This window comes from Panthera uncia (genome assembly GCF_023721935.1).
Source record: "Panthera uncia isolate 11264 chromosome B3 unlocalized genomic scaffold, Puncia_PCG_1.0 HiC_scaffold_1, whole genome shotgun sequence".
Classification (NCBI taxonomy): domain Eukaryota; kingdom Metazoa; phylum Chordata; class Mammalia; order Carnivora; family Felidae; genus Panthera; species Panthera uncia.
In genome coordinates, this window is record NW_026057582.1 from 32794107 (window position 1) to 32811801 (window position 17695).

The window sequence follows — 17695 nt, forward strand, 5'->3', positions numbered from 1 at the left end:
AGAAAGCCTGGCTTAAGTTTTTAAAAGCGTGAATTCTCACGTCTGTTGGTTTTTCAAATGGGCTTTAGCTTAGGAAAGAAGAGCTTCCTGTTCCCTGGTAACCCTGTCTGGTTTGATTTTTAGTCTCCCCCGATCATCTAGATCCTGAGCAGGCAATGCTGGCCCTGTTCTCCAATCCTGACCCAGCCCAGGCTTGGAAATCAGCCTATTTCTACTGCTTGAGCAACAGCAAGCACTTCCTCGAGCAGATCCTGGTAAGTCAAACGTATTCATTCTCCATCACAGAAGTACCGAGGGATTCTCTATAGACTTTTTCATTTCTCCTTTCTCTCCCACTCATTTATCCAACACAAAGCAGTCTAATTAGTGATGTGTCATCGGGTGTGTCCATCCCACAGTCCCAGGGGAAAGAAGGCTCTGAGAACCAGTATCATTCTTAATTAGAACTGCAGTCATTTTATATCCGCTCTTTGGTGGGGACGAAGATGTTGGGTATGTATAAGCTTTCTGGAAGGTGTGAGGAAGAAAAGACTGTGGCAGCAATATGTTGCCTAGCTGACGGGAATTGAATCCGTCTAACCTTCTCCTTCCAGACCGCAGCCAAGCTTTAGTTGAACTCAACAGGTATTTATTAACCTCATCCTGTGTGCCAGGCACTGTGCTAGGACCTGGGGTTACAACAGAAGTCAGTCTCTGCCTTCTGAGAGCTTACAGTGTGAACATTTTGTCTTCAACTGGCCACTTTTTTCATTGTCCGGCATCTCCCTGCTCAACTAAAGCTTTCTACCCTGAGTGGCAGGTCCACAAAACACCTTACAGCAGCCTCCGTCGGCTTACAGGTGACGGCACTCACGCTGCTGAAAGAGGAAGACTTCCCAAGTCTTGGCTGCCTACTCGACAGAGAATTCAGGCCTCTCAGTCGACTGCTCGTGCTCCTGGGCTGGACGCACTGCCAGAGCCTAGCATCAGCCAAGAGTCTGCTCCAGACACTCCACAGGACCCAGGTAACTCTCACACTGCAGTGTGAGCTACTCCAGAAGTGAGTGATACCAGGCTTTGAGGTGAGGCAGAATGCAGGGGCCTGAGGTCGGTCACAATCCCTGACCCCAGGTTCCTGAGTCAGCATCTCTTCCTTCTCCATGTCAATGCAGGACCAGGGCTGTGACAAGCTCCTCAGGGATGCCTGTGATGGGCTGTGGGCTCACCTAGAGGTCCTGGAGTGGTGTGTACAGCAGAGCAGGTACAGTCCTGTGCGGCCAGCCCCCTTCCCACCATTGGGCACACTTGATCCCATGCTCCACACATGTGGCCATTTCAAGCCACCTTCCACATTAACGTTTGAGTTGACAGCATTGACCAGCAACTAATAATCGTTCCAGCTATTAAGCCAGGAAAGAAACATAGGTAATGATTATCTTTACCATAGCGATGAGATTAAAACTAGAGGAAACTTTGAGGATGACAGTGATAAAAGGAACAAAAGCTCACATTTCCTGAGTACTTACTATATGCCAGACATTGCTCTGAGCCTTTTCAGTGGATGATTTCACTGAAGCCTCACAATAGTTCTGTGAGGCAGATGCCAATATTGCCCTCCTTTTAAAGGTGGAACAACTTAAGCCTAGAGGTGTTGAATATCATGCCTAAAGTGACACAGCTAGTAAATGTGGTCCACGTTCTTAGGGATGTGTTATCCTGGATCACAAGTTTATTATTCTCAATAGCTGCATATTGAACTATGTGCAAAGCTGTGCTTCCCTGGTAACTTAGCCTTAGATCTTCCCATGATCCAGGTTCATATTTTGTTCTTCACACACATGACCAGCACTTCCTAAAGTAGAGTAGGCAGAAGAGGAAGTGGCCTTACTCAAAGCAAAGCAGAGAAGCTTGGGTCAGCTCTTAGCTACGAAGAGTATGGAAATTGGGAAGCCTAATCTATAGGCTCTTTCTAGATCCTACTGACCAAAAAGGCCCTTTCTAGGTCCTTTCTGGATAAGTACAGCTGACTCGGTGGATGTACTTTCCTAACAGTAAATAAATGCTCTGCTGTATCCCAGACCAACTAGAATTTAGTGTTAAGGGAAATGAACCTATGCCGTATTGGGCCAGAGAGAAAGAACAAGAGGGAATAGAGATGGTCTTTCTTAGAGCAATTCTTTAAACTGACTCTTCCATCCTCTCAATTTTGCCCTTCAGCAACCCCATACCAAAGAGAGATCTCTTATGTCATTTACATGGTGGAGACAGCCACTCTGTGCTGTACTCTCTCCATCACCTTACCAACCTTCCAGCTCTCAGGGAGGAAGATGTTCTCAAGCTCTTACAGATGGTGCCAGCCAAGGACCCCCAGCAAGAGCATGGTGAGTTGGCGATGGAGTGACTTGGTCAAGCTTCCCTCTTAGGACAATCCTACACCAGTTTCTTTTAACACAGGATTTATCTAGATGTGATCTGTCAAGGTGGGTGGTCCAGCAGACACCTGCTAAATTATCCGTATTTGCCCCAATCAGATTATGAGATGTTGGGTGCATACCTCTCCTTTCTCAGTGAGGTATAGGGAATTCTACGAGAACAGTCCCACAGAAACCTTTGTACTTGTGGAACCATCGCAGGAACCACTCACATACCTTCATCCCAGTGAAGCGGAATTAGGACCTGCTGTCTGAGTTTGTCATTCACACTGTCATTGACAATATTTATGCAAGTTCTTGGTGAATCTTTCCGTGCTTTATAAGCTTTTCTCCTAGCAGGTTCTATGCTTCCTTTCCCTCTCGTCTCTTCTTCATAATGTACTAAACACATGAAGTTTAGAAGAAAGACTTGCCTAAAGCAATAATAAAGCCTTGTTTTAGCCTTGGATCTCTGCTTAAAACTCAATTCTTTTTGCTTCCAAAAATCACTTTATAACATAGAACACAGGCTAGGGACACTTAGCTTTCAGAGAAACTAATGTTTTCATGTGTCAATAGATATTTCTCAACTTATATGTTGCTTTGATTTACTTTTTAAAAGGACCTGCCACTAATTGGAAAACCAGTGTTACTACATTCTATATTTTTTTCTGGAAAAGTAGGCAATTTGTTTACCAGATTTCCTAAAGGAACTAGAACTGTTTTCGACATACACATACAAAAGGCTTCCAGAGAAGTATTTTAAATCGGATTCCTGGTGACCCACCAGGACACATGTAGAACTTGAACTTGGAAAAGGCAAAAGAAGACATTAATAGAACTGGGATTAAGCTGAGGCAAGAGAGGCATCTGGGGTACAAAATATAAGGAGTTACTCACTCTCAGGGTCATGCAAGTACTTGCAAATCCTGGCCCTGATCAGTAATGCCATATTGAGGCCAGGGGCATAGAACAGTATCGGTCTTATTCTTCATATCACCCTGATCTTGGTGAAGCTGAGGTTACTTCCTGGAAGAAGTAATCACTAGGAAGTATATACATAAACGGGTTTGTTGCAACATCATACTAGCAAAGCATCCCTAAGTACTGCATGCCCTGCCCAAGAAGAATCCCTAGGGAAGGGATTCATTCAGTGGAACTCTGCAACCATCAGAAATTTAGTCCATGAAGAAATACAACCAAATGCTTGTACTATAATATTTAAGAAGTAGGAAAATTAAATAGTGCATAAAATATCATTACAGTCAATTTAAATACATATCCACATATGTATGCAAAACTGTTAAAGGCCTTACACCAGAACATAACAATGGTTATATTTAGCTGGTAGGATCATGGGTAATATTTCTTTTCTTTTTTGCTTTACTACATTTAATGCTTTTCTTTTTTTGAGCAGGTTGTATGTTTTTCTTTTAATGCAACAGATTTCTATATATTAATTTTGTATCCTGCAACTTTACTGAATTAATTTATCAGTTCTAATAGCTTTTTGGTGAAGTCTTATGGTTTTTTTATATATAGTATTATCATGTCATCTGCAAATAGTGAAAATTTTACTTTTTCCTTACCAATTTGGATGACTTTTTTTTTCTTGTGTGATTGCTGTGGCTAGGACTTTCAGTACTATGTTAAATAAAAGTGGTGAGAGTGGACATCCTTGTCTTGTTCCTAATCTTAGAGGAAAAGCTTTCAGTTTTTTACCATTGAGCATGATGTTAGTTGTGGGTTTTTCATATATGGTCTTAATTATTATGTTGAGGTGTGCTCTTTATAAACCTACTTTGTAGAGAGTTTTTATCATGAATGGATGTTGTGCTTTCTTAAATGCTTTTTCTATGTCTGTTGAGATGATCCTATGGTTTTTATTCTTTCTTTTGTCAATGTGATATATCACGTTGATCGATGTGTGAGTATTGAATCACGCTTATATCCCTGCTGGAGTTAAATCCCTCTTGATCATAGTGAATACATTTTTTCTAATGTATTATTGGATTCAATTTTCTATTTTGTTGAGGATTTTTGCATCTATGTTCATCAGAAATACTGGCCTGTAATTTTCTTTTCTTGGGATATCTTTATCTGGTTTTGATATCAGGATAATTCTGGACTTATAGAATGAATTTAGAAGCTTTCCTTCCTTTTCTGGTTTTTGTAATAGTTTGAGAAGAATAGGTATTATTAACTCTTCTTTAAATGTTTGCTGGAATTCACCTGTGAAGCCATCTGGTCCAGGATCTGGGAGTTTTACAATTACTAATGCAGTTTTATTGCTAATCTGTTCAAATTCTCTGTTTCTTCCTGATTTAGTTTTGGAAGGTTACATGTTTGTAGGAATTTATTGATTTCTTCAGGGTTTGCCAATTTGTGGGCATGTAATTTTTCATAGTATTCTCTCATATTAAACATAAACGACTGTGGTATCAGTTTTTTCTTCTCTCCTTTGTTTCTGATTTTATTTATTTGAATGCTGTCTAGCTCGCTCGCTCTCTCTCTCTCTCCCTTTTTTTTTTTTTTTTTGATGAATGTGGCTAAAGGTGTATCAATTTTGTTCATTTTTTTTGAAGAACCAGCTCCTGGTTTCATTGATATATTTGTTCCATTGTTTCTTTAGTCTCTATTTCATTTATTTCTTCTTTAATCTTTATTATTTCCTTACTTCTACTGACTTTAGGCTTTGTTCTTCTTTTTCTAGCTCCTGTAAGTGTAAAGTTGGTTGTTTATTTAAGATTTTTCTTATTTCTTGAACTAGGTCTGTATTGCTATGATCTTCCCTCTTGAAACAGGTTTTTCTATATCCAATTTGGGACCGTTGTGTTTTCATTTTCATTTGTCTCCATGTTTTATTTCCTCTTTGATTTCTTGGTGGTTCTTTCATTGTTTAGCAGCACGTTACTTAAGCCTCCATGTGTTTGTGTTCTTTCCAGATTTTTTCTTGTGGTTGACTTCTAGTTTCATACCATTGTGGTCAGAAAAGATGCAGGAAATGATTTCATTGTTTTTTGATTTTACTGAGACTTATTTTGTGGCATAACATGTGATTTATTCTGGAGAGTTTTCCATGTATACTTGAAAAGAATGTGTATTCTGCTGTTTTGGAATGGAATGTTCTGAATGTATCTGTTAGATCCTTGTGGTCCAATGTGTCATTCAGAGCCACTGTTTCCTTGTTGATTTTCTGTCTGGTGATCTGTCCATTGATGTAAGCGAAGTGTTAAAGGCCCCTACTGTTAGTGTATCATTGTCAGTTTCTTCCTTTATGTCTATTAATAGTTGCTTTATGTTTTTAGGTGCTCCAGTGTTGGGTGCATAAATATTTACAATTATCGTATTCTCTTGTTGGATTGTTCCCTGTATCATTATGTAATGCCCTTCTTTGTCTCTGGTTACAGTCTTTGTTTTAAAGTCTATTTTGTCCAATATAAGTATTGCTACCCCAGCTTTCTTTTCACTTCTGTTTGCATGGTAAATGGTTTTCCATACCCTCACTTTCTTTTTTTTTTATGTTTTTTTAATTTTTTATTTATTTTTGAGACAGAGAGAGACAGAGCATAAGCAGGGGAGGGACACAGAGAGAGGGAGACACAGAATATGAAGCAGGCTCCAGGCTCCAAGCTGTCAGCACAGAGCCTGATGTGGGGCTCGAACTCACAGACTGTGAGATCTTGACCTGAGCTGAAGTCAGACGCTTAACCAACTGAGCCACCCAGGCACCCCGCCATCCCCTCACTTTCAATCTGCAGGTGTCTTTAGGTCTGAAGTGAGTCTCTTATAGGCAACATATAGATGGTTTGAGCAGGTTGTATTTTTGCTATGGAAAGAATTAGGGACAGATTAAAATGTCAGAAACCCACACTGTCAGCTCAGAGCCCTCACAAACGAGATCGTGGCCTGAGTTGAAGTCGGACGCTTAACTGGCTGCGCCCCTAAAAAAAATTTTTTTTAAGGAGAAATTAGAGAATTAGAGTACAAAGAATTTCAACAGTTTGTAATTTCTTGATTTCTGCTTTAGTAGTTTCTTAAAAATGTCAAATATTTGTTTCTAATTTTTTGTTGCCTTTACTCTCATTACTCAGTCTAAATGCATTTTAAGCCTATCTCTTGTATAATGTGACACTAGGTAGACTAAATATTAATTTGACATTTTAATTTTTTTAAAAAGGAAAACAGGTATTTTAAGAAATATAAGGGAAAGACTTGTTAAATGGCCATGAAGGCTACAGTGAACAGCCATGTAGAAGGGAAGCTGCTGGGAAAAGGAAACAGAGGGACTGCGCGTTGATATTGATTGGAGGAAAGGGCCCAGAAAGGGCACAAGTCAAACTGACAGCAAGAAGAGAGGATGAGAACACTGAGCCTGAAGTGCAGTGTGTCTTTGCTTCAGCCACACTTGCAGCTCCTGCCTGAGACACCCTACTGTGATGTTCTGCCTGTTTCTCTACAATTCAGATTCAGCCGATGCCCCAGTCCCTGAGCACCTGAGCCGGTGTCAGAACCTGACCCTGTACCAGAGCTTCTGTGCCATGAAGTATGCCATCTATGCCCTCTGTGTGAACTCACACCAGCACTCCCAGTGCCAGGAATGCAGAGAGAGCCCTTCTGAGGACCTGGCCTTGGCTGCAGAACCAGCAAATGATTCTGTCTCCTCCCCAGGTACAGCACTTCTCCCCCGAACCCCATCACTCACATAAGCTGATAACAGCCTGTCCCAGTGAGTTCTTCATGGGATTGGGAGGTGGCCTTGGTTTTATTATGCCCAGGAATAATTTCATCCATTTATCAGCCTGAGTGAATCAAAAGGACATGGAGAAAACAAGTGATTTGCTAAGTTCTAACGGAGTCTGTTCACATAGTGTATTATTTTCCGAATGCTTCTTTTTTTAACTACAACCCACAGTGAAAATAGCATTTCACATCACATTCCTATTTGCACTTAGGTATATAATTTACATGATATATATGTGTATGCTAAGTTTTAGGAAATAATACCCTTCCAAGTGGAGCACAGTCTTGATATATTTCTGTTCTTTTTTTTTTTTTTTAATGTAGCTCTCTGAGTCAATATCATGGGTCACAACCTACATTATGACAGAACCTCATGTTTTATCCTGTTTCATTTTTCTTAATAACTTATAATTCTTTAACTTGCCCTCTGTGACTAGGGGTCAGTTTTCTCTCCCGTGCAGCTTTGGAATAGACTTGCACTTCTGAGAATGGTACTTCTTAAGAGATCTGGGTAGCTCGTGATCACCTTTAGTGTAAGACTGAATGCAAGTAGAATTGAGGGATGAGGAGTCTCCATGATACCTTCATTCCGAGAACTGAAATACAAAGTGCTTGTCAGAGATGAGGAATCATATGTATATTTTTTCTTTATTTTAGAGAGGGCACATGAGAGAGGGAGAGGGACAGAGGGAGAGACAAAGAGAATCTTAAGCAGGCTCCATGCCCAGAGCAGAGCTTGACACAGGGCTTGATCTCACGACTCTGAGATCAGGACTTGAGCCGAGATGACCTGTTCCGAAATCAAGAGTCTGATGCTTAACCAACTGAGCCACCCAGGCACTCCAGGAATAATATTTAAAGAACAGAAACAAAATGATGAGTGTTCATTCAGTAAGCTGCACTTTTAATTAAGGTAGCAAAATCTTTCCACAAATCATGAAAAGACAGGGCTGACTAGCCTCATATTCTTCTGACTATAACTGCTTCCCTTAGTCATCAAAAAATGAAAGAGTTAAAGTTGTGAGAATGGTTGAGTCTGGCAAGTAATGTTTCTAATATTTGCATTTTCTCTCTACTCTTTTTCTGGCCTCTTCTCTCACACATGCTTCTTTAGGTGCTTCAGATCTCTTCTCAGCATACCTGGCCAGATGTCAACAGTATCTGTGCAGTATTCCTGACTCTTTGTGCCTGGAACTTCTAGAAAACATCTTCTCATTGCTCCTCATCACCTCTGCCGATCTTCACCCAGAGCCTCACCTGCCTGAGGACTATGCTGAGGATGATGACGTTGGGAGGAAGGGCCTGATGGATTTGAGGTCACCATCAGAGAGCCCTCAGCACATAGCACAACCTGAGAAGAAGTCAGAACGGGGTGGCCAGGGAGTCCCCAGGAGCCTTGCTTCTATAATCCCAAGCTGTCTGAAGACAGAGCCAAAAGACAGTTCCCCAGAGCCCCATGGGCACAGCTTTTTGGACCTAAAGCACTTTACTAGTGGTATCAGTGGGTTCCTGGCTGATGAATTTGCAATAGGGGCCTTCCTCAGGCTTCTCCAGGAGCAGCTGGATAAACTCAGTAGCCACAACCCCCCTGAGAAGCCAAAGCTGCCAGAAGGCCAGAGCTGCTCTGGAAGCAGAGACGGACTTCAGAGCCGCTTGCACCGGTTTTCCAAGGTTCTTTCTGAGGCCCAGTGGAGATACAAGGTGGTATCAAGCAACCAGGGCTCAGGTGAGAGCAGATGGAGAGCCAGTGGGTCCTGAAAGTGAGGAAGGAAAAATATCCCAGGAATGTGGGAGAGAGCAAGGAGTATGTGGGAGTCACACCTTAACTCAGGGCATATTACCGTAGCAACCAGTGTTAGAAACCTGTCTCAGAGCCTGTCCAGATCTTCTCCTACCAGTGACCCCAGGAGATGGGTCAAATCAAAACTGAACACTCTCCCTGTGACCTGTTGTTTGCCGTTTCAGAGGAACAACCTTCCCGAAGATACCGGCCCATTGCCACACGGCACCCAAGTCTCCGCCGGGGGCGTCGGACTAGAAGGAGCCGGCCAGGTAATCTGAAGAGCTCTCCCCACGCCTCATTCCGATGCACCAGGCAAGTGGGATGCTCCACTTGTCTAGTATTCTTTAAAATAAAGCACATGATCCAAACAAACACAAGGGATCTAAGATTATCCTAGACCCACTCCCCCAAGGTAACCTTGCTAATAGTTTCCTTCTGGAAATTTCCCATGCAATATAAGCATATCCCACATTTTATATATACAGATGCGTCATACTGTATTTACCGTTACATGCTGAAAGCCTTGATTGTATTTTTCACTTATATGCTTTTAAATACACAGATATATCATACTATGTATTGAGAACTTTTCTCCCCTTGTAATTTAAAGACTGCTTAGCATTCCATGGTTATATATACCCTTTTGTGGACATTTAAATTTTTTCCTGTTTTTTACTCATAAAAATAATGCTGTAGTAAATAACCCTGTATATATGTCTATTGATACATACATGTCTGTGTGACTATATCTATAGGATAAGTCCCTAGCAGTAGAATAGCAAGGTCAAAGATATGTGGATATAAAATATGGATATTAAAAAATTTCCTTAAAAAAAGGTGGACCAATTTATATTCCCACCAACTATACATGAGTGCCTCTTTGCACATGCATTCATCCAAAATGAGTAGTATCAATTTGAAAAAAAATCTTTGCCAGTATTATTAATATGATAATGGTTTTTATGTTTTATGTTTAGTATTTTAATATTAATTTTTAGCTTGAAATTGAATGTTTTTTCATGTATATATTGGCCATTTATATTTTTCTTTGGGCTGCCTGTTCATCTCTAGGGTCCATATTTTCGGTTGGTTTGCTTTCTTACTGAATTGTAAGAAACTTTTTACACATTAAGAAAAAATTCTGTCATGTGCTACAGTTTTTTCTCTATTTTGTCTTTAGGCTTCGATTATGAGTTTTTCTTAAGGAGTTTAAATAGGATCATTATTCAGTAGTATTACATTTTTAGATATTCAATTTTCCATTATGTTTTTTGGTGCTCGCTTTTAAATAATTAAGGGAAAGGACACCTGGCTGGTTCAGTCGATGGAACATGCAACTCTTGATCTCAGGGTTGTAAGTTCAAGCCCCAAATTGGGTGTAGAGATTACTTAAAAAGAAAAAGTCTTGGGGCACCTAGGTGGCTCAGTCAGCTAAGCATCCGACTCTTGATCTCCACTCAGGTCGTGATCTCACAATTCGTGAGATCAAGCCCCATGTCAGGTTCTGTGTTGACAGTGTGGAGCCTGCTTGGGCTCTCCCCCTGTCTCTCAGACCCTCCCTGCACATGCCGTGCATGCTCTCTCTCAAAATAAATAAATAAACTCTAAAAACCTTAAAAAGCTTTAAAAATTAAATTAAATATAAATAAATAAGTAAATAAGTAAATAAACAACAAAGAATTCATAAGAGCTTCCTATGTGCTGAACAATGCTAGGTAGCTTGAGGGTTGTGAATGAGCCATGAACCAGGACTTTGCCTTCAAAGAATTTATAAATTACCTGTATTGACAGTATATATGAAAAACTTAAACTGTACTGAGGCATGGCCCGAAGAAGGAATCTCTTAGAAGAGATCAGCATAGTCTACAATTTAGGGAAGGGTTAGAGAGAGAAGTTTCAGAAGAGTTGACTCTTGCACTGAGCTCAGAAGAATGAGTAGGCTCTAGCTAAGTGGCAATGAAAAAAGTGAACATACCAAGTAGAGTGGAGGATACCATACGAGAAACCTTCAAACTTCAAGACTGAGTTGTTAAGACCCTTAAGCTGCCCATCTAATGGGTTTGAGTCAAAATAGTTTGCATCCACTTGACCCATCCAGCCCAAGAACGCACAATTTATCTTCTCTTTCCTACCACTGTCCCTTTCCAAACAGAACCAAGGAGCCTCCTATGCATGGTGCTGATAGCACCCTCCCATGACCACACTAAACAATAGCAAGCCTCCATTCACAAACCCTAGCACTTTGGAAAGCAGGTGTTGAGAAGAAGCTTTCCTCCAGGGCTTTAAATATCATGGCCTTTGGCAGACTGGGTCTTATACTTGGTTACCTACCTTTTCAAGGATACCTTTTTCTATGTCAGAAAATTTTGTGGCCCTCCTTTGCACCCTACCACTTCCTGGTATTAATAGTTGTGCTTCTATTTTCTCAGAATATTGACAGTGTTTACTAGCAGATTGGGGTTGCTGGCCCCTAGAAGTAACTTGTGGCTCTAAGACCCACAGGTTGGAAGTCACTGGTATAAGCTACAACCCATATGAACACGAGGGCCATATTAAGCCCACCCTTCACCTTTGGTCTGTATAAACTTGTGTTTGCTGTAGAAAGAGCACAGATGTAATAGTTACCCATTACCCTCTCACTCTTACTACCCAGACCTTGGCTTCAAGCTGACCTCTCACTTTCCACACTATAAGGAATTGATGGTTGATTCTCTCTCTTCCTAATACCTCTAGATGGCCGGGACAAAGGTTCCAATCCATCCCTGGAAAGTACAAGTAGTGAGCTGAGCACAAGTACTTCAGGTATGAGGGTCCCAAGCAGTTACCAACTTCAAGCGGCTTTGCCCTGATACAGAGTTGCCCTACACCATGGTGTAAAATCCTGCACTGAACAGTTCATGCCTGTGTTCAAGAAGGTTGGTTCTAAGAGATGCAAGCTTCCAGTTACAAGATGAATAAGTCCTGGGGATGTAATACACTGCATGGTATTAGAGTTACCAGTACCGTATTCTATATTTGAAGTGGCCAAAAGAGTACATGTTAAAAATTTTATCACAAGGAAAAAGTTTATAACTAGGTATAATGATGGATGTTAACTTATTTTGGTGATCATTTCACAATATATACATATATAAAGTCATTATGTTTTACACCTAAAGCTAATACAGTGTTATCTGTCAACTATATCTCAATTCATTTAAAAAAAGAAGAAGAAAAAAGTTAGTTCTGCAGAAGGCCAAACAGATTTAAGCGGGGAAGAGGGGAAAGACTGTTTTACCATCAGTTAAGTCACCCATCAGCAGAAACAGAGGTGAATAACCCAAGAATGGTCCTTAAGTCTTATATTCAAAGATGATAGCATAGGTTTGCCCTTCAATTGTGGAGAAACTAAGCCCCATTTACAGAACTTTTAGAGAAGGACCTTGAAGATATAAGAGCCTGGTGGGAAGTGTCGGCACTATAGTTTTCCCTCAATTTCTAGTGCTTCCTTGGCACCCACATTCTTGTGTCCCAACAGAAGGAAGTCTGAACACTGTGTCTGGAAGGAACGAGCTAGATGGCCGATTGCAGCCTCAGTCTCAAAGTTCAGTCATCCCCATGATGTTCTCCCCACCTGAGTCACTGCTGGCATCCTGCATCCTCCGGGGGAACTTTGCAGAAGCCCACCAGGTAAGGGGAGTACACGTGTGGCAGGTATTAGCTGCCCAGGCTATACCTCATCCTAGTAAAGAATACTAAGGCAGCCTGTAGCTGTCTGGGGCCCGTGGGGCTTCAGGTAAAGCTAGATGTGTGTGCAACCAGAGCCTCTGGGAGCACCTGTGGGGGTATCCATGTATCAAGACCCAGTGCTCACCGTTGTGGATTTCAAGATTCATCCTGGAGATTTAAGCTCTTAAATCATTGGGGTTTTCTCTTAAACAGTGTTTTAATAAGATAAAAGAAAATATTTAGCCACAATTCCATCACTTCAAAACATTTTTTTTGTTTCTTTCCTTGAGCACCTTCAGTGAACACATATGTATTTTTATATAGTGAAAAATCATAATACAATTTTTTTTAATTTTTTTAATGTTTTTATTTATTTTTGACACAGAGAGAGAGAGAGAGAGATAGAGCATGAGTGGGGGAGGGGCAGAGAGAGAGGGAGACACAGAATTTGAAGCAGGCTCCAGGCTCCAAGCTGTCAGCACAGAGCCTGACGCGGGGCTCAAACTCACAGACTGTGAGATCATGACCTGAGCCGAAGTCAGATGCTCAACCGACTGAGCCACCCAGGCGCCCTACAGACAATTTTTAATAACTAGAATGCCAATTCACTATACAAGAAGTAGAGGGGGTACCAAACTAGGATGTTCATGTTATATAGGGAAAAGTACAGGTAGAGGTCAGAAAGACTCTTAACCCTGTCTGAAATTTGATATCCTCATTGGAAAATTGGAGTGAAATATACTACCTGCTTGTCCTACCTCATGGGAATGTTAAGAGGATTATGTACAAGCTGTGAGAAATGCAAGAATCCTCTACAAAAAATTGCTTAAATTTAATAGCATAACAATTTACTATTCTGGTTTTTAAAACTCTCTTGGTATATTTATCACACTTGGGCTGGTCCCTTAACACATAGTTCAGAATTTTTCTTTCACATGAGTTCAGTTGTTGAGGAATAAATTGAGGAGAAATCTAGGTGGTGGGAGAATCTTGGTTTAACTTCCCCTGATCATTTTAGATCCCATACTTGAATGATAGTGATAATTCTGACCCTCTGGGGGAGAACAGGACCCTTGCCAACCTTTCTTACACCAAATCCAGAGAGGAAATCAGCCAGGATACCCCACCTTCCCACCTCCAAGAGGCTTTACTCCTAAATGTTCTCACCTCCTCTTCCTTTCCTGGGGCCTTGACCCTCTTTTCTTTTCTTTTTTTTTTAAATAAAATTTCTATTTTCTTAAGCTGGTTACAGAGTAAGTCATGAATATGGTAAGAAAATACCAAAAAATATTAATAGGTATTAACCCTATTGTCCAGAATTACCAATATTAAAGGTAAAGTGTATTTTTTGCCAGTATTTTTCCAAGTTATGCATGACTTTTCTATAGCCAAGATTATTGTGAATCTAAAACTTTACATAGAGCCTTTTTTATGTTTGCCTTATAACTGATTATAGTGACCTCACAGTAGTCTCATCAAGTAGCTGCATTTGACCATTCTCCTGTTACTCAACATTAGATTCTTTTCAACCATGGAATAGTTGTAATAAATAGTGACAAGATTATCACCTTTAGACATTAAGTCTTTTGAATTATTTCCTTAAGAGTTTCTGATGAAAATTACTAAGTCAAAGACTATACACATTTTTAAAACTTTATAGATTGTCAAATTGCTTTTCAAAAAAGATTGTGACAGTTCATTCTACCACCACTCCATGAGGGTTTATTTTTACAGTTTGTCATTGTGATAGAAGCAACACGGTATTAATGTTTCTTAAATTCCCTGGATTACTGGTAAGGGAAAATATTTTTCATCTATATAGGAGTCATATGTACTTTTTCTTTGAAATTATCTACATCTTTTGCCTATTTTCTACTGGGGCTCTAGTGGCTTTCTTGCTGACATTTATGAGTTATTTCTATATTTGATCCAATCTTCTAATATTCAGTTCTCTCACAAGCCTACAAAGCAGATGTCTTGGGGCCATAGTCTGATGTTGGGCAAGATCTCATATTTCTAGAGTCCCCAACTCTGCGGCACCAGCACAACCCATGCTTGCTGTCCTGTGGCAGGTGGTGTTCATGTTCAACCTGAAGTCCTCGCCCAGCTCAGGGGAACTGATGTTTGTGGAGCGCTACCAGGAGGTGATCCAGGAACTGGCCCGGGTAGAGCACAAGATTGAAAACCAGAACTCAGATGGCGGGAGCAGCACCATTCGGAGAACAGGCAGCGGCCGCTCGACTCTACAAGCCATCGGCAACGCAGCAGCAGCAGGTGCCACAAGGGCGGTGAGGGCCCTGGAGGAGGGTGGGTACCAGGGGAAAAGCCACCAAATCACAGGCTCCTCATAAAGGTGAGCAGAAATCCAGAGCAGGACACTTGCCTTGAACCATAGCAGTCCTGACACACACAGAGTCGGTCTTTAGCTGTGCCCAAATTCCCTAAGCTGGGTGGTCAAATACCTGCCCCTTCAGCTACTCCGTTAAGCTCCTCCTGTGGGATTTATTTATTTATTTTTTTTTTTTTCAATGTTTTTTATTTATTTTTGGGACAGAGAGAGACAGAGCGTGAACGGGGGAGGGGCAGAGAGAGAGGGAGACACAGAATCAGAAACAGGCTCCAGGCTCTGAGCCATCAGCCCAGAGCCCGACGCGGGGCTCGAACTCACGGACCGCGAGATCGTGACCTGGCTGAAGTCGGAGGCTTAACCGACTGCGCCACCCAGGCGCCCCGCCTCCTGTGGGATTTAAATGGACGAGTGTGAACGCCATTTCCCCCATGTGTTTTTGATGGCCGCTACCTTGGGCTCAGGGCAATGGTTAGGAATTTGTTTCCTTCCTATCTAGTTATTCAGAGAGAAAGCGTGTTACTTTACTTTTCCATAAAGCAAAGAAGCTGTGTATCATGCCAACAGCCTGGGCTTCACAGGCCTCAATGCCCAGCATTGGCAGCAGTGCAGAAGCTCATCCTTTCGATATTTCTTGAGGGCAGAACCCTGCCCCACATTTCCATGCCTCTTCCTGACCTAGGTTCCACATATCAAGTACCATCACACATTGCTGCTCTACATTCTCCCAGAAATTCTCTGTACCTAGTCAAAAGAATGTATGCACATCCTTTTTGTTTTTAATATAAATGGGCTTTTAAGAATAAGTACTGTTTTCTACCTTTTGGGTTTTTTTTTTTTTTAGCAATGCATTTTAGAGATCTTTTCTGATTAGCACACACAGAGTCACCTCGTTACTTCTCAGCTCCCTTCTTAACTCCCATTGGGAAGAAGCCCCCAATCATCTCTACCATTTTGAGTTTCTCTGGGTCTTCCTTTATGTAACATTGTTTTCATGCCATAAGACCAGGCTGTAATGATGGTACTAATAAAAGATAATGCCATGCAGAAGGATCTCAAACATTTTTTTTTTTAATTTTAAGTTTATTTATTTTGAAAGAGCAGAGGAGGGGCAGAGAGAGAGGGAGAGACAGGGGGAGAGAGCGAATCCCAGGCAGGCTCCGTGCTGTCAGCGTGGAGCCCAGTGTGCAGGGCTTAAACTCACGAACTGTGAGATCATGACCTGAACTGAAACCAAGAGTTGGACACCTAACCGACTGAGCCACCCATGCACCCCTCAAACATTTTTTTTTTAAATAACTACTTTTCAAAATACAAGTGGTAGTGAGAATCATCTTAACCTCTTGCTTTTTACTCCACTGCTGGGTGTCCAGGAATGGTATTTTACTCCATCTCTGATGTGACTGACAAGCTACTCAGCACCGCTGGAGAACCCATCCCCACCCTCCAGGAGGACTTTTGGATAAGCAACACCCTGCTGGAGCCCACTGCTCCCCTGAGAGAGGTTCTGGAAGACCTCAGTCCCCCTGCCATGGCTGCATTTGACCTAGCTTGCTCTCAGTGCCAGCTCTGGAAAACCTGCAAGCAGCTCTTAGAAACAGCTGAACGACGTCTAAACATTAGCCTCGAGAGCCGGGGTGAGTGTGCTTCTTTAGCTGTATTCCTTAATTCTCAAATGGGGGGATGGGTTTCTGAGATGCTTGATAAATTGGATTAGAAGAAAATGCTTTTTGGGGTAGGAGAGATAGGGAAAAAGGATTATTAGTTAATTTCCTCATGTCCAATTTAGTGGCTTAAATATAGTCTGAGAGTTTTGTCTTCTTAATAGACTTGGCAGTCTGCAGTAATTTAGGGAAATTCTTTTCTGGTTTATAGATAAATTCAAGGAAGAAATATATATTCAAAAATGATATAAGTGGAATTTGTGCCTTCAGACTGCATGCCTCCTGAAGAATGAACCCCACTTAATCTAAAACCTAGAACAGTCTTGAGTTCGTAAACCAGGTGAAAGGGAATATTTCATGGATCACAGTTAGAGGGAGGATTGTACCTTGGTTAACAATGTCCCAGAACGTGTATATTGAATTCTTGGAGGAATTTGGTATATGAACGTAGAGGAATGTGAAGAATTAGGCAAAGTTCCACTCTCCACCCATCCGTGATACACCAAACGTTGGACAAAGCACCTCTCTCTCAGTAGTAAGGAGAGATGAAAGGTGAATAGGTCATGATATAAGAGCCACTCCTAGGTTCAGTGATTCATTAGGAGAAGTTAAAAAACTCAGCATGTAGTCATACTCTTGGCTAAGATTTATTGCAACAAAAAGATATGCAGCAAAATCAGCAAAGGGAAAAGGCTCACGGGATAAAGTCCGGGGGAAGCCAGGCATAGCTTCCAGGAGTCTTCTCCCTGTGGACTCACACAGGATGTACTTAATTCCTCTAGCAATGAGCTGTGACAAGTGTATCCAAGGAAGCTCAGAGACTCAATGCCCAACATTTTGTTGTGTTTTGTTTTGTTGGGGGGGGGGGGGCGCATCTCTGCCCCACGTGTACCAAAATTCTAGATTCTCAAAAGGAAACAGGTGTTCAGCATAAACCACATTGTACAAACAGTGTAGGCACAGCTGGCCACTCTTATCATCTAGGGCAAGCTCTATATCAGTGTCAGAAACCATTATTTAGTCAAGTTTGTAGATGCCAGCCAGTGGCAACCTTGCAGGC

At 41.4% G+C, this 17695-nt stretch overlaps 1 protein-coding gene across 1 annotated transcript in view; it reads left to right on the forward strand.

Annotated features, from left to right (window-relative positions):
- Nucleotides 1-17695, forward strand: part of ZFYVE26 (zinc finger FYVE-type containing 26) — a 69252-nt gene that overhangs the window by 11347 nt on the left and 40210 nt on the right. The window contains exons 6-16 of the mRNA XM_049612600.1: nt 124-254; nt 840-1004; nt 1152-1240; nt 2197-2360; nt 6858-7061; nt 8248-8859; nt 9099-9185; nt 11650-11718; nt 12434-12585; nt 14697-14898; nt 16345-16608. Coding sequence (XP_049468557.1) covers nt 124-254; nt 840-1004; nt 1152-1240; nt 2197-2360; nt 6858-7061; nt 8248-8859; nt 9099-9185; nt 11650-11718; nt 12434-12585; nt 14697-14898; nt 16345-16608 — 2139 coding nt within the window. The remainder of the gene's footprint in view (nt 1-123; nt 255-839; nt 1005-1151; nt 1241-2196; nt 2361-6857; nt 7062-8247; nt 8860-9098; nt 9186-11649; nt 11719-12433; nt 12586-14696; nt 14899-16344; nt 16609-17695) is intronic.